The sequence below is a fragment of the Anopheles moucheti genome, chromosome 2 (genome assembly GCF_943734755.1).
Source record: "Anopheles moucheti chromosome 2, idAnoMoucSN_F20_07, whole genome shotgun sequence".
NCBI lineage: Eukaryota > Metazoa > Arthropoda > Insecta > Diptera > Culicidae > Anopheles > Anopheles moucheti.
Window position 1 is genome coordinate 31400556 of NC_069140.1, and position 25529 is coordinate 31426084.

The window sequence follows — 25529 nt, forward strand, 5'->3', positions numbered from 1 at the left end:
CCATAAAGTTACGTAGATTCGAGTTATTCTACGTCATGTCACGTGGTATCTATTTTTATTGAATTAAAATTAAACACTAACTTTAGGGTTTTTTCTCCCATTGGTTTGTAGATATCAGATCCTGAGCATACTTGCGGTTTTCACCAATGCAAAGCGAAAGCGTGCTCAGCGCATCCGGTGCGACGTCTACGAAGGTTTGTTCGTCTGGCAAAAACTCCGTTGCCGGTACTAAACAATGGGAGAAAATATTTCATTAAAGAAGGAAATCATAGTCATTAAAACAATCATTCGCACTTACCAACAGTGACCGGTGTGTAGATGGAGAATATCGTCTTCTTTATATTGGCTTGCATGGAATGCAGGCTAATGCATCCGTAATTTTGCAACATCTGCGGAAAGAAAAATATTGATTACCATTCCCGTGTACTATTGATCAGTGTAGTGGTGGTGTCGATTAATACATACCTCCAACAGCTGTCTCAGATGAAACGGGGCCATCATGTTGTAGCGCACGGAAAGTACATTCAACGGGACGCCTGGATGGGCCACACAGTAGAGCAGTATGGAAGTTAGCCAACGGAACAGCAAGCGTTTGTTAATGAGACCATCTATTCTTATCCAGGGTGCCATCGCAAGCAGCATATGTTTTCGCTGATACCTGAAACAATGTTCAATAAAACGTTATTTGTACATTCGGAGTGGTCGGTCATTTACGGTACATGAACTAAGTGTAAGTGATCTTGCCAGTAAAGAATTAATGACCACAGATCCATAGAGATTAAGCAAGAATTGGTAAGATCCCAATTAAAAAATCCCGATCCATACACATCCATATGCGCATTTTACTTACTTTTTTGTTGAACTTTTGCCTTCCAGACTATCCTGCCAGTTCTCTGCCGCTGTATTCAATCTCGGCTTTTTGGAATTGCCCTGTTCCCCATCCAATAATGTACTGCCTTTTCGTTTGTTGCCCTTGCTCGTGTCTGCTATCGGTACCGAACGGGTCGATTGTTCTTCCGTTTGCTCCTTAACTTCCGGGACCGGTGCCTTCGTAAGCCATTCTTCCACAAACTGCCAGTGCACGTAGGTAATGGTCCGGAAACCGGTACGCAACAGCAGCTTAAAGCCACACAGTACCTGTAAATGCTGTTTCAGCTGAACGTGGTTTGGAAAGTTCAGTGCCAGATCAAGCACACTCGCTCCCAGTTTCTGTTTCGACTCGATATACGCTAGCAGGGCCTTGGCATTTGCGTTACGTTCAATTACCGACATCGCTTCTTGCAGCGGTCGTTCGAGTTGTTCCATCGCAGGCCACACAGCCTCGCTGGTGAGCTTCACCAGCAGCTCTCGGCGAGACTTTGCTCCGTCCGGCAGGAAGCATCGCGGCACATTCCACTGACCGTACGATTCCCGATCGGTAAAAGCGCTAGCACCGAACTGTTCGATGTATGGCGAATTTTTCATGCGAATGTGCACCTTCATGAGCATGACTTCATAGAAGTTGTGCAGCTTAAACACCTTTTCACTTAGCGCTTTCAGTTTGTCGTACGTCCGTTCGTCACCCTGTTCCGTCTCACCGACATCCTCATCCTCCAACACGTTCGACATCTCGTACCGATCGAGCCAATCATACTCGGGAAATTCCTCGTCAAAGTGCAGACATTCCTCGAGCAATTCCACCATATTGATTGTATTTCGGTCAAGTCCCTGCAACGACCGGTTCTGCCGATTCACGTCTCGTTTCTGCTTTTCGATCCACCGCTGCTGAAATTCTACGATGTACTTGATGAAGAACAGCAACAGATTCTCCTCCCGAACTTCGAACATCATCAACGAATCGACTCGGTTCTTTCGATGCGCTCGATCCGAAGCATGTTGCCTAATGCGCGCCAACAGATCCTGCCGGCCACGTACCATTGATAGACACCGACCAACAAGATCGGTGTTGCGCGTCCCGCCTGCTTTGAACGTTGCGCAAATACAGGTGGGCAGTGAACAGTTCGCCGGTTGCGCATCATCGATCTTAAACGTCTGCACGATCAAACGCCGATCCGGCACTTGCAGTTGCTCCAGCAGGCAGAAAAAGTGAAAGTATTCTATCGGCAGCTTTAGTAACTTTTCGACCGGATGCGAGACGTACTGGAAGGTGACATCCTTCTGGGAGGAAAACCGAACCTTACTCGTCGCAGGTTTACTGCTCTTCTCGGAGGGCGCTTTAAAAGGTGTTGTTTTTGGGGAAGCTTTCTGAGGGCCGGCCGCATCGGAACCAGATTCCTGTTCTAGTACATCCGAGTAGAATGGTACCTTTTCCTTCGTGTCTGCACGCACCTCAATGTAGTTCGCCTCTTGATCGATCTGCACATCGACCCGTCCGGTTGTGAGCAGTTCGCTAAGCAGCAGTACCAACGCCTGCCCGTTATCGTCGTACGTGTACATCTCGTCGTACCGTACCCGATCGAGCAGCTGCATGTACTGGTCAAAAATCGGTGGAAACAAATCAAACGGAAGTGACGTCATCAGCTGCTGTTGGTAGTGGATCGACACGTGGTACAGCTCGCGATCTTCCGTGGTTGATGTGTGCGTAACGAGCAGTTTCGTTCCGACGCCCTTCAACTTCTTGTTTAACGACACTAGATGGTAATTGCGCATCAGACGCATCGCACCGGCGAGGATGCTTTCCGAGTACTCACGATACACGTTCTGCAGGGGCTCGGTCGTGCGCCCGTAAGTAACAGCGCTGTGCATTAGGATGGTAAGTTTGTACATTTGCAATTCCTGCAGCGTGGTTGGATCGGAGGCATAGTTTAATTGCTTTCCGATACTGCTCGTATCGGTGACGTTGAACTTCCGGTACAGCTCATCGATGGTGGCTGGAATGCGAAGGGTAGCACGACGTGATGCGTCCATGAATCTTTGTGCCCGTGGCATTACATGCCCAGTGCCACCATCATTTCCCCGTACCATATTGGAACAGAGCTGTCGGACCATGTGCACTAACTGCACGAAATGAATCCGTGAGGCAACCACATAGTCTTCCATATCGTCGAACCGCTCACGAAGCTTTTTTGCAAAGCCCGGACCGAATCGTTCCGTTATTAGTGCGTTCTGTTTCGCCTCCTCCAGACAGGTGCGTATCGTATCCGCTACGCCGGGCACTTTTTTCACCATGTACAGTACACGCCTTTGGCAGGCACGAGATGTTTTGTTTGCCGAGCGAACATTCGCCCAATGCAACACATCCCGAAATATGCAGGAATTGATCGGGCAGCTCATGGTTAGTGTAGTGTACATGTACAGCTGCGCTACGCGGCACAGCACCAGTATTTGATCCTCGGCCCGTGACCACTTGACGCGCAAGTTATTCATCGTTCTCAGTGCTAATCGATCCACCTCGTCATAGCATTCGCGCCGATGCCGGTGCGATTGTTTGCGCGGCTGAATGACACGCTTGCGGACCGGTTTCCTGAGGGCAAACCTCCGACCAACCGTTAAAACGACACCGGATGACATCGTTTGATCTGTGGCGGTGTTGCTGCTGTTGGCTTCGGTTGTGCTCTTGACGGCTTCCATTTGCTTTTTCTTCATCTTTACCGATCGCCGTACAATCTTCAGCCGGTGCTTGTCTAGCCGGTGCCGATAGTCTGAAGTGTTCATCACCTTTTGCCAGTTCGTTTTGAGATGCATAAACATGGCTGTATCGAACCCAGCTGCACCCTTTTCATCACCGTGCGGCAACTGACCCGAGTGATCGTTTAGACGAGCCGTTTCTTCTGTCTGTACCCGGAGCGCATCCACCATTGCAGGTTTTGTGTGTAGGTGCTGCACATACACGACCCGTCCGATTGCCGTGTTGCGTGAATTCAGTTTCGTCCTGATCGCGATATCGTACAGCCGATCCCAGTACTCCTGCACGTCATCCATGGTTTCGAGGCGAAACTGTATCATGGGATATTTGCGTGCTTCGATCTCATGGTAGCTGTCTTTCGATCCGGTCGTGTTTAGCAGGCAAGCGTACTGGTTCAAATAAACGTACGTTTGGTCACGTGTTTTGCGTAACTGAGGTCCCATCTGCAATAGCCCTGCATAACATAACAACTTCGTAATATCCAGTATGGCGTATATGTAGCGACGTTTCTGCAGCAGCTGCATTCGTATCGCATCGGGCAGATCCTTCAATAACGTGTACTTTCGAATCGGGTGGTTCAGATAGTAGTCGAGTGCGGTAGAGTAGAACGAGTATGAACAGATCGAACAGAAGACATAGATCGGCATACGAACGACCACATCGGTCAGCAACACCCAACCGACACCGTACCCGTCGTAGAGGTTCAGCGGTGGAATGAACATTCGCCAATCATTCGTATCGCAGTAGATCGGTGATATTTCGCTCAAATCCATACCGTCCAGATTGATCGATTCCAGCTCGTTTGTGTCTAGCTCGCGGGCGTCCCTTTGCTGTACGTGTGCCGTATAGAACAGATACTCGTGGTATAGTTTCATGCGCGGACACTTTGGCAAACAGCCATGGTATCCACGTAGTTCCTCGGGTTTCTGTATCGACGTTTCTTGATCGGTGCATGTCGTTTGTGTTTGCTGCAGTACGATTCGAGACTTTGCCATCGCCAGCTTCGATTGCAGCCCGGGATGATCGGGCGTTAATTTGGGGTCACACACATAAACAAGATTAAATTCGCGATCCTCTCGCTTGAGTGTTACGTTTGCCATGACCACCAGCTTCTCGGCAGCAAGTCGACCGATCAGTCGCATTAACGATTTGTTACAGGCCGTGTATTGGTTGCCCCCTGCCAACTCTGCCAGCTTCAAGCTTTTCAAGATGGAGCGCGGTTCGATTGCTTCCTCCTGCTTAACGAGTTCCATGATAAAGTTGTACCGTCGCAACATTAGCTCGCTGATCGCTTTCTTGTGCACTTTCTCTGCAATAGTTTTGGAATTTTTTTTTAGTAAAATTTGATCGGACATGATCACTTCGGTGGTGAAATTATCGTGCAGTGTGCTATCGAACGCGTTCGCATTTAACGTTGGCGAAGCGCATTCTCTAATGAACGCGGTACTTTCGCCAAAGTTCATATCGCAGGCGATTTCGGGTACACTCTGGTCGTGATCCTCTTCCAGTTCGCTTTTGATGCCAGCCATTTGCTGTCGCTGACTTTCCATCAAATTCATTTGGTTCGATACGTACTGGGACATTTCTTTCTCAAATATAGACCGTTGTGAACTGCCGGGTATGAAAAACCTGTAAAGAAGATACAACGAATTTTGGAAAATTACAATCCTGCGATCTACGGTGCGGTTAGCTAATTAAACACTTACTTGGAAGTTCGCTGTCTGCCCTCATCTACCGCCATGCTTTCGATGCATTTGAGCTTGGTCAGATTTTTTACAACAGCACGCGCATTTAATTTATCCAATCCCAGCTGCTGAGCCATTTCCGATTGCGAGATTCCTTTCCCACCCTGATCGGCAATCACGTTATAGGCTAGCTGGAGCAATGGTATATCGGCATAAACTGCTTTGCTATCGGCGCTGGCTAGAAATCCTTCTTTTGCATCAGCTCCACCTTCCTCGGCCGTGTCACGGCACCATAAATCGTACACGTCCGCAGTTGGATGGATTAGCCGCATCACGCGTATCATCTTTTCTTCGCCTCGCTTTGTCAAGTACGAGCTAGACGGTGCGTTCGGGTACAGCGTACGAAACGAAACCGTCTCGTCCGTTTTGATGAAACGTTGGAATTCGGGCGAACGAAACAATTTTCCTGCGTCCGATTTGTTCAGCACCATCAGCTTGATTTCTTCGTAATCCGCCATGAAGTGCTCGCGCTTTTTGAGCTCGCTAACGACTCGTTCCACGATCAGTAACTGTTTCGTTTTCATCTCATTGTAATAACGTGGCAGATGGAATACCATGCCCTGAATGCTCACGTCATCTATGCGGATCGAAAGGTTCTGGCGCGTGATCAGCTTTGCGGAACTGAGAACCTTTCGGTGGTAAAACAGCGAGCTCGAATCACCCGATATCTCCACCAAAGAATATTTACCGTGCGATGTTTCTCCGCTGAACCGGGAACGACCAATCCATTCGAGTATGCAGTACTGCATACCGGTCAGTTCAGCCGTAAAGTTCGGGATGATTAAAAAAGATTCGCGCATACGCTGCGATGCTACTATGACAAATTTGCGACCATATCTGTAAAATTTCAAGGAAGCATTTGTTTGTGTGCGGATAAACGAACGACGACAAATTTCCCATACCTTTTCTCTGCTTCAATGCAGCTGATTTTCCGCAATTCCTCTCGCGGAATCCATGTTCGTGTGTCGTACTCTTCGCACGATCCTCGGATACCATTCGCTTCAACCAAGCGATACGCGTACCGATGGCCCGGAAATTCGCTCGGCTGCACGGCGATACCATTTTCCGGATCAAGATTACCAAGCCGGTTAAAGTGTGCAAACGGTTTTCTTTCGGTTAGCAACAGATAGAACTCAAATTCAGGATTGTGCAAAACCAACGTCCAGATCGAACCCATCAGCTTCGGGGGCAGCGGCATCGTCAGTTTCAACCGTAACGCTATGTGGTTCCATAGTGCTGAGGGCAAAGGAAGAATCCAGCCAAATAGCAACTTCATACCTTCATCTTGCGTATGTGCTAACATGTATTGCATACTTACAATTAAGCGTACTGCCCTCAAGACCTTCCAAACTTATCTCTTCGTTGACTATCGAAGGTAATGATGCGTTAGGTAACATATTTTAGTAAATTTAAGGTAATGTACAGTTCGTGATAATAATTTACACCGACCAAGCTACCTTCATCTGAAAACTTGTTTGTATACACGACATTTCGTCACAATCACAGTCAGTGACAGCGCACACATGGTGTTCATCATCGAAATGAGGTCATTTTTGTAGACGCTCGTCATAGGGTGTGAAGCAGCCATGGGTAAATTTCTTGCACGCTGGAATACAGTGGAGGATCAATCCCCTTGGAGGCCCAGGGCGGAATTTTTAAAGGGGGCCCATAATTTTGCTACGGCATTATCGGTTTTAGGGAGGTGTACTTCAAACATGATTTAACAACACCAGCGAAGTCTCGGCAAAGAAAGCTCCCTTGCGTACACCTCAGAGTTCTGTTGCGTAGCCCTGTAAACCGGCCGTTAAGCTACCCAGCCAACCAGACTACGACCACAGAGTCTGATTAGGGTCGTAGAATTTTCATTTGTTCTACACTACGACTTTGTGGTCGTAAAAGCAGATTGGTTCGAAATCGTGCTATTTTATATCATAGCCTCATCATATTTCACCGAACTATCGAAACATTTCATCGATTTCAGTTGTAGTTTCAAATCTGTTTCGATAAATGTCATACAGCTTATCGAAGATAGCGATATATTTCGTTTTTTCCTATCTGTCATGTCAGAACAATTGTCAACACTTCCTTTGATATAAACCGTGTGTTTCTGTGTTTCAGGCAATCAATAGTGTTTTTGAAGCTAATATTAGCTATCTTTTAGCTATTTGAAACGTAAGTAGCCGTAAATATTGTTAAGCGAGTATAATCTGATTATGATTCCTTCGATTTTCAGTGATAGGAATGGATTACGCTGCAAAAATAAGGAGAAGCGGTATGCTGTACAGGCGTCGTACTAGAGTGGAGAAAAGCTTTCAGTACAAGAAGGGAGAACGAACCTTTGCGAACATCGATCTGGCAACAGGTAAGATTACTTTGCACTTTCCGACATGAAAATACTGTAAAACTAGGAAAACTTGTGGTGTACAACGATCGGAGATGATTCGTTTCTCTGTGATTATTTTTATTTCAGTTTACGGCACAGTACAATAGAAAGCAACTGGATGTGTAAAACTCGATTGAAAAGGCTTGCTGCAAAATTCTTCGAATTGACGAGAATCTAACGATAACCATTTGCAAGTAGGACAATTGTATGGATGATTGGTCGCACAACGAATGCTCCAAAGAGAGAACACGAATTTCGTTAAGTTTGTGAATTGTCATCACAAATTTGACGAATAAATAATAAAGAACGAATATATTTCAACGAAGGAATTTAACGGTTGAATTATTTCATTTAAACTTTTGTAAGAAATGAAACTGCGTTGGAAATTTCACGACAAAAATGAAATATTTCAATTTTATGGTTCATATGCTATAATTATGGCCCGTTTTATATATTTCACGGAGTCTTATAATTGCTGCTGTAAGTAATGCTTTAAGACCGCTATACGACCGTCCTATATCGGTCTTAGAAGGGTCGGATATCGGGTTTTGGCTAACTGGGTAGTCTATATATAAACGTTTGAATGCGCTAAGGAGAACCATAACGCCACTACTTGGATCACATTTTCTACGATTTACGTACATTTACGATTCCTGATTAGTCCAACGCCTTCTACGATTTTTTCGCACAAGGTAAAGTTTTCAATCGCTATACTTTTTCGGTAACAATCAGATAATTTTTTTTAAGAAACCTGTTTCGCTCATGTTGATGTTTTAGGCGATGAACAACACAATTGTCTTCAGATTTGCGATACCAGGAAAACATGGTTTTCAAGAATTGACACCTGCAGTGTGGAATAAATTTGCCCATCACTATTGCATTGCAAACTATCAATTCCGTGAGAGCGATCGCTAGTGTAAGGAAGATGGATGAAACGGAAAGCATCCTTCATCTTGCTCAAACTTCCCGTCGGCTGGTACGAAATTCCATACAAACCAGCTATTTTCAGATTGCCGATACCAGGAAAGCATCCACGGAAGAGGTAGCACCTTGTACAACAATTTTGCTCGAAAACCGCCTAAAGGTATGCAATGTTTTAATACTAACTTTCCCGTTGGTCGAGAAAAATGTCTTCGAAAACTACCAGTTTCCGAATGTATAGTACCAGGAGAGCATTTACGGAAAAGGTAGCTCCTGGTACTGCGCCGTAAGGTATGCAATGTTTATACACTAACTTTGCAACCAACTTGCAATGCAAGTTTGGTGCATCCAAGAAACTTGCATGTACCAACCGAGCAAGATGGCGCAATGTAAGCGTATAAACATTGCATACCTTACGGCGCAGTACCAGGAGCTACCTCTTCCCTCGACCAACGGGAAAGTTAGTGTTTAAACATTACATACCTTTCGGCGGTTTTTGAGCAAAATTGCTATACTAGGTGCTACCTCTTCCGTGGATGCTCTCCTGGTACTATACATTCGGAAATCCTGGTGCAATTTAGTTTATACTTTAAAGTCACAAAGTCGATATTCTTCTCTGCATTTGTTGTTTTATATAACCAGGGAATATATTTTTGATCAATTTTTTACCTTTGAAATTATTTTTTTGCTATAAATTAACTCTGCTTAACCCCCAACACGGCGAGGCCCTAGGCGACCGCCTACTCCGACTACCGTTTGATCCGCCGCTGCTGGAATATACGGTATAACGGTCATGCCAAATGACCAATTTTGATTAACCCTGTCGATGGCAACCAGAACATCTTATTCCAGGCCACACGGGTGGCCAGCACCTTTGAAGGCAAATAACTTTTGAAGACGAAATCCAATAGCGTCGCAATATTCGGATGAAAATTAAGTTCACTTTCCTAGTTTCCATTGAAGTAAATGTCACCTCAATTTTAATGGCTTGGTAATAATTGTTTCCAATTAGTACCCGCGGCTGTTGATTCCATTCAAAGAAGCGAATGGCAGAGTTATGAGCGAGTCCTGAAATGTTTGTTTTCCGGGAACGAATATGGCAATTATAAATATAAAATTAAACAAACGCGCTGTGTTTTACAATTTTTACTTTATTTTTTGCAAATTTTTCTATTTTTTTTACTGCATTCCTCCAGAAATACGTTTTCTACTTTTTGCTGCGACGACATCTACAGTTTATTCGCATGATCGGGTTTGTTAATACGATCATGCTGAGTTTCAATTTATGAAATATGCTCACACTAAATAGTAGATTATAATTATACAATACAGTTGTAAGAGTTTTGAGTAGGAGTGAATAGTAGTAGTTTGTTGACGTTTTTTTGTTTGGTTCCGAATTAAGCTGCTGTTCGGTAATTTGCAAACGCTCGACGATTACCGCTCGATATGACCGACGACGGTTACCTCCTACAATGTTGAGTTTATTTCTTCCACTGGGTGGACTATTGCGCAAATTTTTAGCTATAGGTTGCGTCTTGCTCAGCTTCCCGGTCACGAACCAAAACCATCGTACGTAGAAGACGAACGGAGAGTAGCTGTATCATCATCATACTATCGACGTTCAAAGAGTTTCAATTTGTGAATATCGATCATATAACACCTATCGTTTGGGTGCTTTAAAAAGTGTGCTCGTTCGTTCTCTCATCGACGATAAAGCAACTGACTAACCGCGGAACAAAATTAATCGATGCCCTGCTACAAATAATCTTTTCATTTCATCCTTTTGTTACGATGGAATGAGAACACGTTATAACATTGTTACTGGGTTACGCTCTCTATCTTTCTCCGTTCGCATTGAACATAGCTTTGATGGTTTATGCTGTAAACCATTGTTCGACTTCTAACCGTCGATTCAGGAATACAAAAAAAAAACAACATAATTCTACATTGCTCTGTAAATGATTTAATTGTGTTGTGTGCTGCTAAATAGAGAAAAATAGTTGCACGATCATCATACGCATCCAGCACATTCCATTGCAAATATTCTTAAGCGGAACTATTGAGAGAACGTATGTGAAGCTATTCGTTTTTAGTGCTCCATTCGCACGCTACGTCATGTTGTAGTGCTCATCAGCATCAAAATATATATCAAAACCAGAACATTTTGTTAGCCATTTGTTTGCGATCGTGCACAGGACGTTAACTATGTTTTCCGACTAATGGCTTCTTTGCCGTCTGCTATCATCAAAAGGCGGCACATCAGCATCACACACTACACTTGATGGATGACCGACCCGCTGTCCTATGCTTAAGTATTCCATTTAGTTATTTAATTCTCACACACATTGTGGAACTTATCCTATAATCATGTTATGTTTATCATTGTTCATTCCATTTGTAAGCAGTTAATCATGCAATTATTGGTTTTGCATAACGATATTTTCATTTGAAAAAAAAAAAGTTTTTCCATTACTCTCGTGAGCCGAGGCTCGGCTGCTGTTCTGTGCCACCGCCTCGTCTCGTCAAAGTATAGATCCATACACACATCTAGGAGGGTGTCACGCAATGTGGATATGAACGATTATTGAACAACACAAATTTCCTTCCTAACCTGATCGATTCGAGATTACTTCCCAATGAATATTAGGTACGCCTATGAAGTTCCCACTGATCGTCTGGTATAAAATTTAGTATTTTGAAATAAAATGCATGCGTCAGATGAGCTGTCCAAATAGTAAAATAGATCATGCACGGCTCAATAGAATGTTTCTAACTCCAATAGATTGCAATTGCGGAGAACTCTGGACTATTTCTTATTCATCTTTAGTGATACTTCAATCTCAAGAACCTCTACTAGACTTGGCATTTCGGCTTTCTATGTCTATGATTGGACTGGACTGTTGAACTACGGGGAATTCTAAAAACAAAGCTGATCCAAGTTAAAGATGCCATCGGTATCTTCGAGCAATCATCACTAGAAAAGTTATGTAAAAATGATATCCATAAAAAAATATTCCCCCAAGAAGCAGCAACTTTACGTCACATTTTCAAATTAATTAAAACCTACATGCGAAGACAGAAATAACAATTACCAACAACTGCATAGAACTCCATACAGAAATAAAATAAAAAAAACCATCACATAAAACATACACGCACAATACAAATTTATTTGCGCTAGATTCTAGCTTTATGCTTAAAAGAAGATCGTTCCTTCCTATTCGGCACAACAACCTCAAGAGGTTAGACCTGCCATTTCTGGCTTTCTTTGACCGAACAGTCAGTCTTGCGTACGGAGGATTGGTCCGGATGGGATTTTGGACCGGTCCGGTCGTGTCCGGCGCCACTATCAATACACCACCGGACCGCCTCTGTTTTCCCTAAAAAAGTTATATAAAACAATTTTGGGGTGCTCTGGTAGCATGTTTCTCTTATTCGACGTAACGACCTTTACTGGGCCAGATATCTACCAACATTTAGGTTCATTTGAGACTTATGATTTACCACGTAGCGCTATAGTCAATCCTTGGGTACGGGCGAGGCGTGTTTGGCCAAGCCATTTTAGTACAATTCTATTAAACCGGCCTTTACCTACAATAGTAAACCAATAAAAGAATCGTTCTTCCAAAGACCCTAATTGCAGGAAGTGAAAAAAAAGTTAAAACAAATCCAATTATACACAAATTAAATGTGGGCTATTGTTTCCGAAACTTTGCTTCTGTTTAGAAATATTTGCAAACAAGCCGCTGCCTTAATACTTTTTCATCTATTGCATAAAAATTATTATAGCGAGTAAATGTAGCCTAAATCAAATTTCCCACAACTAGCAAAAATCGATCCTTCGATGCGATCAGGAATCAGTTGTTTGTTTCAAAATTTATACCACCAGATGTGTGGTAAGGATACTACGTGTAGTGTACGCAAGCTCGATCTGTACAAGATCGGTTTAGTAAACGATATTATACTACATACAAGAAATAGTTTCGTACAATTATGCAGCCAACCATCGTGAACATCAATCATCGTCTTCGTTTAAAATATGGCTCTGGTTACGCATACACGCAGTGCCCCATTAAACGCTGCCGAAAGGGTAAAATGATGTCAGACATTTTGTAGAAGATGCAAATGTCAAAAATGTGACCAACGTAGAAATCACGTGTCTCGTGTTCCGTTGTCCAAAGAGCAGGATACTAGCAGTACGATGGTCCTAGTCAGAATGGTAAATTGGTTAAGCGTTTTGGATTTCTGTATGATTTTGTGTGTATGTGTGTGTGTGTGTGTGTGTGTGTGAATTGATGGTGTCCGTGGTGCTACCTTTTTGTATGGGAGAGTTTAGAAACGTCGGTTTTGATTTCCGCCGCCTTGGCGATTGTTCTGTCCCATGCGGTTCGTTTGCTGGGACCCACCATTGAAGCGTTTGCCACCAAAGTTGCCGCCCATGTTGAGACGATAGCCGCCACTGCCCATAGCGCCACCGCCACCACCCACATTTTGGCCAAAGTTGCGATTGACGCCACCTCCACCGCCCATGTTATTACGATTGCCGCCACCCATATTACCGCCAGCGTTGTTTGAACTGCCACCAAAGTTGCCATTGTTGGAATTGTTGAAACTGTTGCGCTGGTTTCCACCACCGAACCCATTGGTTAGGTTCAGGTTTGGTAGCGGTGGGTCGCCACTGTTGAAAGGATTGCTGTTGCCACTGATGGCTAGACCTTCGCCAAGATTTTTACCGGAGATGAACGCCAACCGGAGCAGATCCTGAATGACCTGCGGGTTACTAAAATCGCCACCATTGTTCGGATTGAACTGATTGCGCGGTCCTTGCATGCCAAAGTCTATAAATTTTCCCGGAAAGAATGGTACATGATACAGATTTCGTTTACGATGTGGTATGATCTGGGTACTTACTGGCTGGCCCGCTGAACCGGCTACGCTTCAATGGTGGCGGACCGCTAGAACGATCCGACGAAACGTTCTCCAGTACGGCCGGATTCTTGTCGATAATTTCCTGCATGGCAAGAGAAATCTTCTCGTCGTTCTCCTTGAAAATCTTCTTGTTAATTTTACCGGTCACCGGCTCAACATTGCATCGCACCGGTCGCTGTTTCTCGTCCAGCTTCAGCACCTTCTCGGCAATTTCCTTATCGCGGAACTCGATGTACGCGGTGGTGCGATCTTTCTTCACAACGCACTCGATGAAGCCAAACTTGCGGAATTTCTCAAACAGCTTCTCCTCCGTAACGGCCAAATTTAGCCGCACAACCTTGATCGATTTTTCCGTATCAAAGTATGTGTCCTTACGGCCCGGAAATACGTGCAAACACTTGCTCTGGAAGTGCTTCCCGTTGAATGCCTTGATCGCTTCGTTTGCCTGTTCGCGGCGTGCGAAGTAAATCAGCGCCGCCATCACCATGGACGTTTGGCTCTGCTTGTACGAAGGAATGTTCGGCGAGAAGATAAACTTAATGTGTCCACCGTAGCTGGAGAAATACTGTTTGATTTCGCGTTTATCCGCCTTGTAGGGGAGGTTCGCAACGTAGATTGGCCAAAGCTTCGCTAGGGGCTGTGGCGGTGGACGCTGTTTCTGCTCCTCGCCCTCCTCACTGGAGACGCCTTTCTTCATTGCTGGCAGCTTAATATCCAAAACTGGGGAAAGAGAATACAAATGCGTTTCGTTAGTTAACACATTCACAGGAACAACAGGGTTTAAAGACACAGCTTTAAGACTGCTATTGCTTACCCAATGGACCATCGTATCGCTTGACGGCGAGGGTCTTGTCCTCTGTGGCACCTTCCTCGTCCTTCTTCGGTACCGACATGCTGGTACATTCGAGCGCCTGTTCAATAGAGCTGGCATCCTTGAAGCACACCATACCATGCTCGTCGCCAAACTTGCGCCGATTAACAAAGTCGATCGTGCCGTACTGCTCAAAGTGTGCGTACAGCATCTCCTCCGTGATCGATTTGTCCAAATTTTCCACGTACACGCTTGTCTTGAAATTTGGTATCATCGTGGCAATCACGTGATGCGCGTGGACACGCTTACCCTCGAAAAGCTGCTGGTTCAACTTATCAGCAGCAGCCTTGGCCTCTTCGGCCGTCTCGTAGAAAACTTGCGCAGCCGGCCCAAAGTTACCGGTCGTGACACGCACCTCGGTCACGGTGCCGGAGCTTTCGACGGCCTTTTTCAGCTCGTCCTGGGAGCCGATCCAGCTCTCGGGAATGTTGTACATCTGGACGCGGTTCAAATTGCGGAAGAACAGCTTGGCAGCCCGCAACACATCAATGTGCTGGTTCTGATCGTGCCCGTTACAATCGTACACGGTAATGCCCGCTTCAGCGATCTTCTTCATTGCTTCCTCCTTGTCCTCCGGACTGGTGCAAGTCACGTAGGCAAGCGGATGGAACAAAACCACCGACTGGACCTTGGCCAGATCTTTAAACTTCTCATGCACGTCCTCCTCCGTTACATCTAACCAAAACATACAATATTCACATCATCATCGTCATCGTCACACGTCAACGGAACAAGCACGAAGCACGAAAATCATCAATGGATGGAATAGAGAGAGAAGAAAAAGAAAAAATAGAAACCAAAATAAGGCGACAACCGTTCAGTTTGCATTTTGTCTGTTTTGTTACGTGTGTTTGGTCCACCTGCCAACACCGTAACGAGCACCGCCAACGTTGTGTGTCTGACGGGAGGCCCGAAACGGATGCGCGCGCTCGACAGGAGACACACATTACACACGCAGGACAAATGCAACAAATCAACAACTACGCGTACCGCCATGGGCGATACTTTATTTAGAGAGATTTTTTACATCAAAAACAAAGCAACGGATTAAAAAATGGGTGGTATAGAAACAACTTACTCTCATTGTCAACAACATGCACGAAGACATCCTTCTTCATGTGACAAATGACGATGAACTCAAGGTGCATACGCAGCCGACGTCCGCGGAAGACAGAGTTTTCTTTCTCCTTGAGAGCCTTCGTTGCCGTCTCCTTATCTTTGAAGAGCAACAGGGCTAAGGTGTACTGTTTGTAGTGGAAAATTTCCACACTTTCAACCGGATGGTCCGCAAAAAGCTCCCGCAGTTCCTCCTCGGTGGTGTCGGCTGGCAGATTGCCAACATTCAATTTCTTTTTGTTGTCTGAAAACAGAACGCACAAACGGAGAGAGAGACCATACAGAAAAAATGCATCTTTCGGACGGCAACAAAACACGGCAACCCGCCATTCTGCTCTAAAACCATGTGTGTGTGTTTTTTCTCGAGTACTCTCGATTGGATCGTAAAGATAAAGTATTTCTACTCCCATTCAATTCATCTTTTTTTTTTTTGCTCGACCGGAATGGGACCGGGTGGAGCGATACGTACGAGCTCTTTCTAATCTAACATTCCAAACAAACTGTAGGATTTGTGTGTTTTTTAGGTGTTCTTTAAACATTTGCGCGCAGTGATCGACGAAGCGAAGAACTACTACGCTTCGAATCAAGCAAAAACATGTTATTATTGTTTTGATTTATTCTTCGACAGGAGACTATAACGACGACGACGGTGGCGACTTATGTATCGCTTTCGTTCTGGAACGCTTCGCCCAATGCTTGCTTTGTGTATGCTGATTTGTAACTCTGAAATAAACAATTTTAGTTTGGAAATCCATACAGTGAGGGACGATGGAAAAGGATATGCGGGATAGGTAAGTTGAACTAGCAATCAAAGGAAGATTAAGTTGAACCAAGGTTTGGTACGGTACGTGAACCGACCACCATTGCGAGAACAGTAGCATAAGCATCTTTTTGATGTCGTTTTTCTCCGGCTTTGCCGCTACGTTTGCACTGTTTCACGCACACACACTCGCTCATACACACCATTGCCGGTTAGGGCGAGAGGTGTGTTCTGCGCGCGTTTCAATGCGTGTATGCTAGTGAGATGATCAGCGTGAGAAGAAGCATTCTCATTTTTTCACTACCGCCGCCATTGTTTGCCCATTCGGCACCGACCAAATTCGTAGACCTTGGCCGCAAAGAGATGCTAAATCAGATATGTATGCTACAATGGGAAGTTTTAGGGGATACTATGTCGTGGGGATGATCAGATGTAGAAAATTGTATAACAAGTTCGATGGAACCCCTTAAAAAAAGAATCCAGCCTGTTCGATGGGATGCAATATTTGGCCATGGCGTCGCCATTTTAATTTCACGCAGCGTCCTTTTCCCATGGTCACACAGGCGATTGAAATTGGCAGCGGATATGAAAGTAGGTTTCCGGCACCTTCCGGAGGTTTGATTCTTTTATACCGCTACGTTTGGAATCCAGCCCCAAAAAGGGGGCTACCACCATCGTCGATTCACACACCAATTCACGCTTACTCACCAGCCTTCATTCTGGATGGGTTATCAGCCATGATTTTTCACTTTTTAATGTGCGGTTCGTGAACAAATAAAGAAAACGTTGATTTGTGTGTTGGCCGCTTTATCTTCGTGCACTATTGTTTCACACTTTCACAAAGCGCAAAGCTTCACTTAAACACAAAATCTTTGACCAAATAGGCGGACGTCGAAAAAAAGCTTCTGCGTACGCTACGTGTGCGGAGTCAGCGATCCCGGCTTGGCTCTCTTGTGCTTCGACTGAAAAAAAACTCTGTTCTGCGACTGGTTTTCCACGAAGTCGCCCATTTTATTCGATCGGTTCGGGGCACGGCTTAACCCAGCACAGGTACCTACACTTTCTCCGCCCGTGACGTCATGATAGTTGAGAAGCAAGATCCCATCAGTTTCAGAGAGAACGAGTTAGCGTACGAATGAAAAAGATACCTGTCTAGATGGGTGCTACCCCTGGCGACAGCAAGAGTTTGGAAACCTCCAGGCTGGACCATAATGTTTTTTGTTCAGTTCACCATATTGGGAGTAAATAATCTAGACAAGGTAAATTGTAACAAGATTGCTACACGTATACTCTTTTTCAGTAAAAATAATAATTATTTTCGCTGTGTAGAGCTAATGAAACAGCTTTCGGTGTAAAATGGAATTTAACATTATGATGAAGTGACAACCGGCGATACCTCTATGTCAAGTACTTCAGTTGTCAAAAGGTACGTTAGGGAAGCACCTGACGGAGTTATAGTTTTACAGTAAAATTTTTCAGAAGTCGCCATTTTCTTCATTCGTCTTCGTGCATCCACCTGCTCTGGATTTGTGCGCTCCGCTTGAAGTGTGTGAAAAATAGCAATATTGTGAACCCCCCCGGAAACTAGTGGCTTTGTATTGTGACTACTGATTCTTCTAAGTTTTAAATTTGTGGACTAAAATGACTGACGCCGAGAAAAATGCACCAGTGGCAACCGCCGAAGCTCCAGGTAAGCGAGTGTGATTTTTTTTCGGTGAAATAAAATGGTTGAAAAGATTACCTCAAAACCAACGCTTCGTTTCCTCATATTCCGCCTTTCTAGAATCGACGAATGCTGAAAATGACGGAACAGAAGGCGACGTGCAAAAGGACAACGGTAAGTGAAATGTTTCCAAATTTTATCGCAATAGTTGAGTCACAATTGCTTGAAATGTGAAAATTAACAATGGCGACGCCTTGGCCTTGTGCTTGGTGTAGCGCTAGCGCTACGCATCAAGTTAGCATGAAAAGTCGGCGCTGCGTATGAATTCAAGATGGCGGACATAATGACGCTCGTCGCCTCTTCGGTAATATGAATATTTATTTGGGAAAAAATAAGCTTTTTTACTGAACGGAGGGAAAAGTTTTTCGCGATTTAGATTTCGATCCGATTTATTCAGTTTTTATTTGGTTTTGTACATTAAATGGAGAGATTTCCTTTACGTAAATAAACAAATTCTGTGATACTTGGAAAATTATTAGGTCATAGACCTTGCCATAATCATTTTGTTATTAAAATTTATCTGGTACATGTTCAGTGCAGTTTTTCTTTTATTTCTGCAGCAGTATACAATCGAGCCTATTTCTTGTGAATACCGGCAATATCGTTAGCATTCCATGGTAAAATGTAAAGTACTGAAAATATAGCTGTTCGCATGAGTTGTTTGTTATTTTGATAGATTTTTTATTATCGGCATTTAAACGATGGTTTGCCTTCGTCACCAGCGTGGTGTCGTCGGAAGGCAAAACGTGGATCGCCTCAACTCTTCATTGATGGTTTTCGATGGTTTCGATTGTTTTCTCTATGCTTTGTAGAACACCAACGTACTATCAACGTCGGTAATTTACCCAAGGATATTACGGAGCAGCAGCTGCGTGATCACTTCACTGGTCACGAAGTGGAGCGCGTTGAGATTTATCACTATCTGCGCAACACCCTTGCCTTGCTAGTGTTCAAGGAGAAAGCAGCCGCTCAAAAAGCTTGCGATGAGAAAGACGGCTCGATGTTGAATGGCCGCCGGCTTCGTATTCACATTGAATACATCACTATCCGGTACACCAAGAAGGACGTGATGGTAGTTGTCGTTGACGATGATACGACCGAGGAGAAGTTGTATGACCGCGTCAAGGAGCACTGTGAGGTAACGCAGGTGTTTTTCTTCCACCCGCTCGGCTACGTCCATTTGGGTAAGGATGTGGATAAGGCGGCCATTTTGGAAAAGCTGAATGCGTCCGGATTGAAGGCGTATGATGTGTATGGTCGCGATCAAAACCAGCATGTCGACCTGTGGCGTGCAGCCAAGCTGTTCTTCCGCAATCGCAATCGAGTGCAGCTGCTGAACATACCCCAGAAGTGGGTAGAAAATACGGACGAGCTGAAGAAAGCTTGTTCCGAAGCGGGCACCATCACCGAGGCGATCTCCAATAATGTGAGTCAGGGCTCATCCAATTACTACGCACGCATTTTCTTCGAAACGGAAGAACAGGCCGCCAAGGCTGCAGGATTGCTCAACGGGAAGGTGTTTGAGGGCAAGCGCATCCACGCGTTGCACCTTTCGTCAGCTTTGCTACCCAACTACAAGACATCTGTTTATGTGTCACCCCTGGAACGCACCGTTACCGAAGAGGATGTGTACGAACAGTTCAAGCAGTACGGTGAGATCGACTTTGTCAATCGACGCAATTGCGGGGAAAACGCTATCGTGTGTTACAAGACATCGGAGGAGGCAGAAAAGGCTCTGGCTTGTACCACCTTCCCAGCACCGACCGAGGCCAACAAGGAGGCCACGAAAACCGTTACTGTGAAGCGTTACGATGGTCCGCTGGTACTGCGTGTAGCAGGCGTGAAGCGTAAAGCAACTACCCAACGCGCAGCAACCGATGGAAAAACGCGTGAACCCCGTACTCCGGGCGGTACGGAACGAGAGAAGTCGCACAAGGACATTTTACAAAAACTGCAGGCATTTTATCCCGTGTATGTGTCAAACATTCCCTTCAGTTGTCCTGCGCACGTAATCCGGGAATTTTTTTCGTCTCATGGAGGCGAAGTGAAGTTTATCTTCTCGCCGCAACATTATCTGCCCTACCGGCTGAGCTCTCCGCAACCGGTTAAAACGGCAATGGTGTACTACACACGCCGCAACGACATGCTGAACGCGATCAAACAGCTTGACAAGAAGATGTTTAACAACCAGCACCTGCATGTGCTGCCCGGTCGTGGAGACACCAACTTTAACCAGCAGAAAACAGTGAAGCTGTCAAAGATCAATGAATGTAAGTAGACGACGGTGTTGTCTCAGATTAGACTCGTTTGATTGATGGTGTAGTGGGTAGCGGGTTTAGAGTGCAACAGCGATATTGGCAACACAACTGATGTCGTAGTAAGTACATGTACATTAAAATGATGCATATTTTCTTTTCTCTCCTTCCACACAGCCCTTTCGGAGGATGCAATTTTCCGCAAGATGCGCCCACTAGGTAAAGTTGTACGTTTGACCAAAAAGAATCGCTCACTGGCATACGTCGAGTTTGCCGACAGTGCCGATGTTGAGAAGGTCTTAAAAATGAAGCAAGACGAGCTGCCGATCAATTGTGTCTTTTCAAAGATCACGAAAGACGTCAGCCGCCGGCTGTACAACGAGTCGGATCCTCGCATTCTGGGTGCGGTCGTACGGTTGTTGCGCCGTAACCCGAGGATGCTGAATAAGACCACCGGGGCCGGTCCACTTATGAGCGGCAACAATGTCGTTGGCAGTCCCGGTGGATTCGGTGGTGGCAAACGGCCTCGCATGAATGGTCCTCCTGGTAAGCTCTTATTACAAAACTTCGTTTATTCCTTCTCTCACCTGTCCGTGTGTATTTCCATGTAGACAAATTTAATATCTACATTAACATCAAACAAATTCGTGATGTTATTCGTGATTTTTTTATATCTTCCGTACATTTTTATAATTTTGTGCTGTCTTTTTCTTCACGCATATTTTTTACTGTTTTAATTTCCAAGCGTTTCGCTGTAACCAAAACAGCACAGAGAACGCTTTTATTGTATTGACCCCTATTTCGAATCTGCTCCTTTTTATATTTTAGATCTTTTTATGCATGTTTTCTTCTCTCACAGTGGGAGGGAAAAAGGCAGCAACAGTAGAGTGTATTAATCATTTAGATATTTTACAATTAGTATAACCCTTCCGTAATTATTAGACACGGTAATACACATCACTGCTACAAATGATCCATTCGACAAAGTTATTTTTCGATTAAACTTTTGGCCATGTATAAATAATCATGCATCTGAGTTTTTAAATGTGAATGGCCGCAGTTACGGGAAATTGGATGGTTTACTCAGACTGATTCTAATTCCCAGTTGCAATGGAAGCTGTTTCGATATTTTATGGCTCCTCGCTTTCCCACTCACAAACTCAGAAACGCATTGTAATAAAGGCATATGATAGAATGATATAATCGATTGGATGTTTGTAGTGCTACACATTCCATCTTAAATACAACGCATTGATAAAGCGACGAGCGGCGTATAATATAGTTAACCCTTTCGTCGAAGGAATGCGCTCTGTGGGAGAATGATTCTCATTCCCATCTCTTTTTTCATTCATCGATTTCTCTTTCAGGTTTTGGCAATGCACCGCCCTTCAATCCCAATAATGGTGGCAATAATCTTAATAACAACCAAGCCATCCAGGACCTGCTGCGCCTGGCCTTCATGTCTGGCAAGAACGTAGGCGAAAGCTTAGCCGCCGGCGGTGGCAATGTTGGTGGCAATCAGGGCCCCAGCCGCGGCGGCGGCGGTGGCGGTTCTTTCAATAACGCCGATCCACCAATTTCTAACCAAGGCAATAGCAACAACGCCTATGGTGGTGGTGATGGCGGTTTCGGCACCGGTGGCGGGGGCGGCCGTAACATGAACAATCGTAATCAGAACATGAACTTCCGCGGTGGTAACCGCAACAATCAGAGCAACAACGTCGGTGGCAATCGAGGCCTCGGCAACAACAGCAACAACAATGCTGGTAACAATAGTTTCGGCAACCAGAACCAGAACAATAGTGGTGGCCCACGTGGCGGAAGCGGTAGTGCGCTAAGTGGTGGCAACAACAACAGCGGTGGTGGTATGATGAACAACCGCAACAACATGAATAATATGGGCGGCAACCGCAACAATAGCAACAATATGAATATGAACAACAAGCGTACCGGAGGCAACAATCTGCAGCAGCAGAATACCGCTATGCAGTCTGGCGGTGTTGTTGCTGGGGGTGGCAATTTGAACAAGGGCACTGGTGGTATGCGGGGCAACAATCAGGGTATGGGTGGAGGTGCTAGTGGAATGGGAGGAAGCGGTGGAGGTGGTATGGGAGGGACAAGTATGAGTCGCTCGAACAACATGGGAGGAGGCGGAGGTAGTGGAATGGGAGCCGGCAACAATCGCAACACCCGCAACAGTAACTTTAATGATAACAGTTCATTTAGCGGTAGCGGTGCCGGGGGGAACAACAACAATGCGTTCGGTGGTAGTAGCAACAATTTTGCGAACGACAACTTTGGCGGAGGTCGCAACAATGACAGCTATTCGAACGACAACTTTGGCGGTGGACGCAATGATAATTATTCCAGCGACAACAATTTTGGCGGCGGTAATGCTGGCGGCGGAGGTCGCAGCAATTTTGGTAACCGCAATAACGATAACTATGGTGGCAACCGCAACGATAATTTCGGCGGTGGTAGCTCCAACTTTGGCGGTAACTCGTTCGGCAACAACAGCCGCTTCAACAACAGCGACAATGACGGTCCCTTCAGTGGGAACAGCAGCGGTAATGTCGGTAGCGGAAACAATACCTTCGGTTTGAATAACCGCGGCAACAACTCGTCCAACAGCCGTTTCAGTGATGATAATATCGGCGGCGGCGGCGGTGGTGGATACGGTAGTGGTAACACCAACAACCGTGGCAACAATTTTAATGACAACAGCAACAACTTTGGCGGCAACAACCGCGGCAGTGGTGGTAACCAGAAGCCCCAAGGCCTATTCAACCTCGGTGGAGGTGGTGGTGGCTCCGGAGGTGGAAACCTTGGTGGAGGCGGCAATATGTCGTATAACAATTTTGGCGGGGGCAACTCCAACAACTCGGGTGGCAATAACTTCCGCAACAACGATAACAACAAGGGAAACTGGATGGGTAATAACAGCAACAACAGTGGTCTTGGTGGGGGACGATCCAATAACAACCAGGACAGTATTGGTCGTTTGGCGGGTAGCTTGTTTAGTCGCCGCTTCTAAACAAGCAGTTGGTTTGGAAACTCGTAAAACCATGCACACCGCGGTCATTTAATTAAAGGAGTTATACAGGTGTGCTTTCGAGCATGTCCCGTTTGGTGGTTTTGCACCAGGCGATACTTCTGTAATTCTATTATGCATCCTTGACAAGATATAATCGTCGAATTTTCATCGCGAGACGTTCCCCATTATACAAAATCCCTAGGTAAACCACCAACCTCCATCGGAAATCCCTAACCATCGTGCACCCCACCTAATTATGCTAGGAGTCGTCAACATTCAGAGGTAATGTTGTCCAGTAGAATAGGGCTTACTTAAGGTATCGATAGTTCGATTTGATTTATTTTGTACATCGATAACGAAGATTCAAACCTACTAAACCATGATTTTTACGTTCTTACGCCCGCTTAGTTCATATTCTACACCGCGATATAACTATAATGATTTACCAGTTTTATGTGAACACAATTTATTTATTTTTAATTCGACGGTTCGCAGTTTTTCACACGCAAATTAAATACTCTTCCACTTATTGTTTTGTTTAGCAGGAAGAGCAGAACCTTGTCTAATTATTGTGCTGTCAGACATGCAGAGTTTAACCTTACTTGATTTATGTGTTTATATCGCAAGGAGTGCAAAGCTACTTAGGATTAGTTGGTACAGATATATCAAACCGCATGGAAATTTAGACACATAATTTAGGATAAAAATATTTTAACAGAATTACATTCTTTAGAAATGTATCCACAATGTAATGATACAAGAAAATTGCGCAAATAACCACACGAATGCAAGAGAATAACCCTTGAGAGTTGCGATTGGATGATGCTAGTTCGATGAGAGCAATGTATGGTGTGGTGTATTTGATCTTCAGTTGTTTACCGCAAGGTGTAACGAATGATTGCGTTTCTTTCTATTTCGCTTGTTTATTGATTTTGCATTGCCTGTCATGACAGCGAATGCATGATATAACTATTTTGCGTTTCTTTTCCAAAGGATCCCGTAATAGACAAGATTACTGGATCATCACATTGCTTAAAAATAAACATTTGCAATCTGCTATGGAAGAGATAAAATCTTTAGCGTTTATAATCGAATGATATGATATGAATCAATAGACCCTGTTCGAACAAGCATAGTTGATAGAACATGACATGTTTTCAACAAGCATGTTCTGCGTTAAAGTCTAAACTGGGTTGATTCTCCGCATGCTACACAAACTTTCGCGAAATGTGTAAAACCGGTCGCAGACAAACAAGGAATAAAATGCCTGTACCGATCAAGTAAAATATTAGGTATAAATCCTCTACATAACATAATGCAATGCGAATACTTCGCATGCCACCTATTCTCCTTATATAGCAAAACAAAGAATGCAGTCAATGCAGCTGCATTTGCTGAATTATTTTGAATTATTCTGAATCTTGCACAATACCTTGATTAATCAGGGTTAAATTGTTCGCTACCTGGCAGTGAAAACGAATGAGATTTGAATTAAGAGCTATGTAGAGAATTGTTGACAAGCACATCCACACCTACATAACACGAACAAAGGTAAATCGCCCGTCGTCGAGATCTTGTAACCGCAAAATAGTATTCCCAGATAAAAATCACTTAAGAATCAACGTTGCATCGTAGAATACTCTGCAGATAACACTATAGGCTTATAAGTTTTGGGGCCAGCAAAATCCTATCTCTATTAAATGACACGTTGCGCTGGCTATTCGGCCAAAACAAGGTCGCGCTTATCGAATCAATTCGATTTGAAATTGAAAACCATGTACAACTAACAGTCAGTCAGTCAGGCAGTCCATCCATGTGTGTATGACGACTATCGGCTGTCTCAGGCATACACGTTCTTTTTCTAAGAGTAGAACATCGACTTTTGCCAATTCGTTTGGGTGTGTAACGATAAATGTCGTCGCAGAATGATTGAAAAGCATGAAAGTATTTGTAATTGTAAAATATATGCTACAAAAACCGACGCACTTCGTAACAATTCCTTTCAAGGAATCACAGAAGTTTATTAGATCCTTAAAAAAAGAAACCGTAAACCTAATGCATTCAATATAAAACTAAATAAAATTGGTAAAGAAACCAATAAGCATAAGTAATTGGTTCACCAGTTGTCTGATTGTTATTGTTATAGACAAAATTTGTACTATTTGAG

At 44.5% G+C, this 25529-nt stretch overlaps 3 protein-coding genes across 3 annotated transcripts; 1 reads left to right on the top strand and 2 right to left on the bottom strand.

The window, feature by feature from the left end:
- Positions 1 to 47: 47 nt before the first annotated feature.
- Positions 48 to 6790, bottom strand: LOC128310316 (general transcription factor 3C polypeptide 1). The gene is made up of 7 exons (XM_053046924.1): positions 6689 to 6790; positions 6273 to 6606; positions 5332 to 6207; positions 851 to 5254; positions 466 to 658; positions 299 to 389; positions 48 to 228 (listed from the first exon to the last, which is right to left on the bottom strand). Exons 1-7 carry the CDS (start codon positions 6765 to 6767, stop codon positions 83 to 85), a joined length of 6123 nt encoding a protein of 2040 aa, XP_052902884.1. The 5' UTR covers positions 6768 to 6790; the 3' UTR covers positions 48 to 82.
- A 5034-nt stretch (positions 6791 to 11824) lies between these two features.
- Positions 11825 to 17323, bottom strand: LOC128301173 (uncharacterized). Its single transcript, XM_053037525.1, has 6 exons — positions 17059 to 17323; positions 15553 to 15834; positions 14418 to 15149; positions 13586 to 14323; positions 12989 to 13512; positions 11825 to 12881 (listed from the first exon to the last, which is right to left on the bottom strand). The coding sequence occupies exons 1-5, from the start codon at positions 17087 to 17089 to the stop codon at positions 13007 to 13009; spliced, it is 2289 nt and encodes a 762-aa protein (XP_052893485.1). The 5' UTR covers positions 17090 to 17323; the 3' UTR covers positions 11825 to 12881; positions 12989 to 13006.
- A 546-nt stretch (positions 17324 to 17869) lies between these two features.
- LOC128297425 (uncharacterized) lies at positions 17870 to 23759 on the top strand. Its single transcript, XM_053033058.1, has 5 exons — positions 17870 to 18040; positions 18134 to 18187; positions 18886 to 20343; positions 20506 to 20874; positions 21696 to 23759. Exons 1-5 carry the CDS (start codon positions 17992 to 17994, stop codon positions 23360 to 23362), a joined length of 3597 nt encoding a protein of 1198 aa, XP_052889018.1. The 5' UTR covers positions 17870 to 17991; the 3' UTR covers positions 23363 to 23759.
- Positions 23760 to 25529: the final 1770 nt, after the last annotated feature.

Coding starts and splice junctions, on each gene's coding strand:
- LOC128310316 (XM_053046924.1), bottom strand. CDS start 6,767: ATGTTACCTAACGCATCATTACCTTCGATAGTCAACGAAGAGATAAGT. Junction 390..465: donor ATCTGAGACAGCTGTTGGAG/GTATGTATTAAT, acceptor TTCTTTCCGCAG/ATGTTGCAAAATTACGGATG. Junction 229..298: donor CTACACACCGGTCACTGTTG/GTAAGTGCGAAT, acceptor CCCATTGTTTAG/TACCGGCAACGGAGTTTTTG.
- LOC128301173 (XM_053037525.1), bottom strand. CDS start 17,089: ATGGCTGATAACCCATCCAGAATGAAGGCTG. Junction 15,150..15,552: donor GCATGTTGTTGACAATGAGA/GTAAGTTGTTTC, acceptor TGTTTTGGTTAG/ATGTAACGGAGGAGGACGTG. Junction 14,324..14,417: donor GCGATACGATGGTCCATTGG/GTAAGCAATAGC, acceptor CTCTTTCCCCAG/TTTTGGATATTAAGCTGCCA.
- LOC128297425 (XM_053033058.1), top strand. CDS start 17,992: ATGACTGACGCCGAGAAAAATGCACCAGTGGCAACCGCCGAAGCTCCA. Junction 18,041..18,133: donor GGCAACCGCCGAAGCTCCAG/GTAAGCGAGTGT, acceptor CCGCCTTTCTAG/AATCGACGAATGCTGAAAAT. Junction 18,188..18,885: donor CGACGTGCAAAAGGACAACG/GTAAGTGAAATG, acceptor TATGCTTTGTAG/AACACCAACGTACTATCAAC.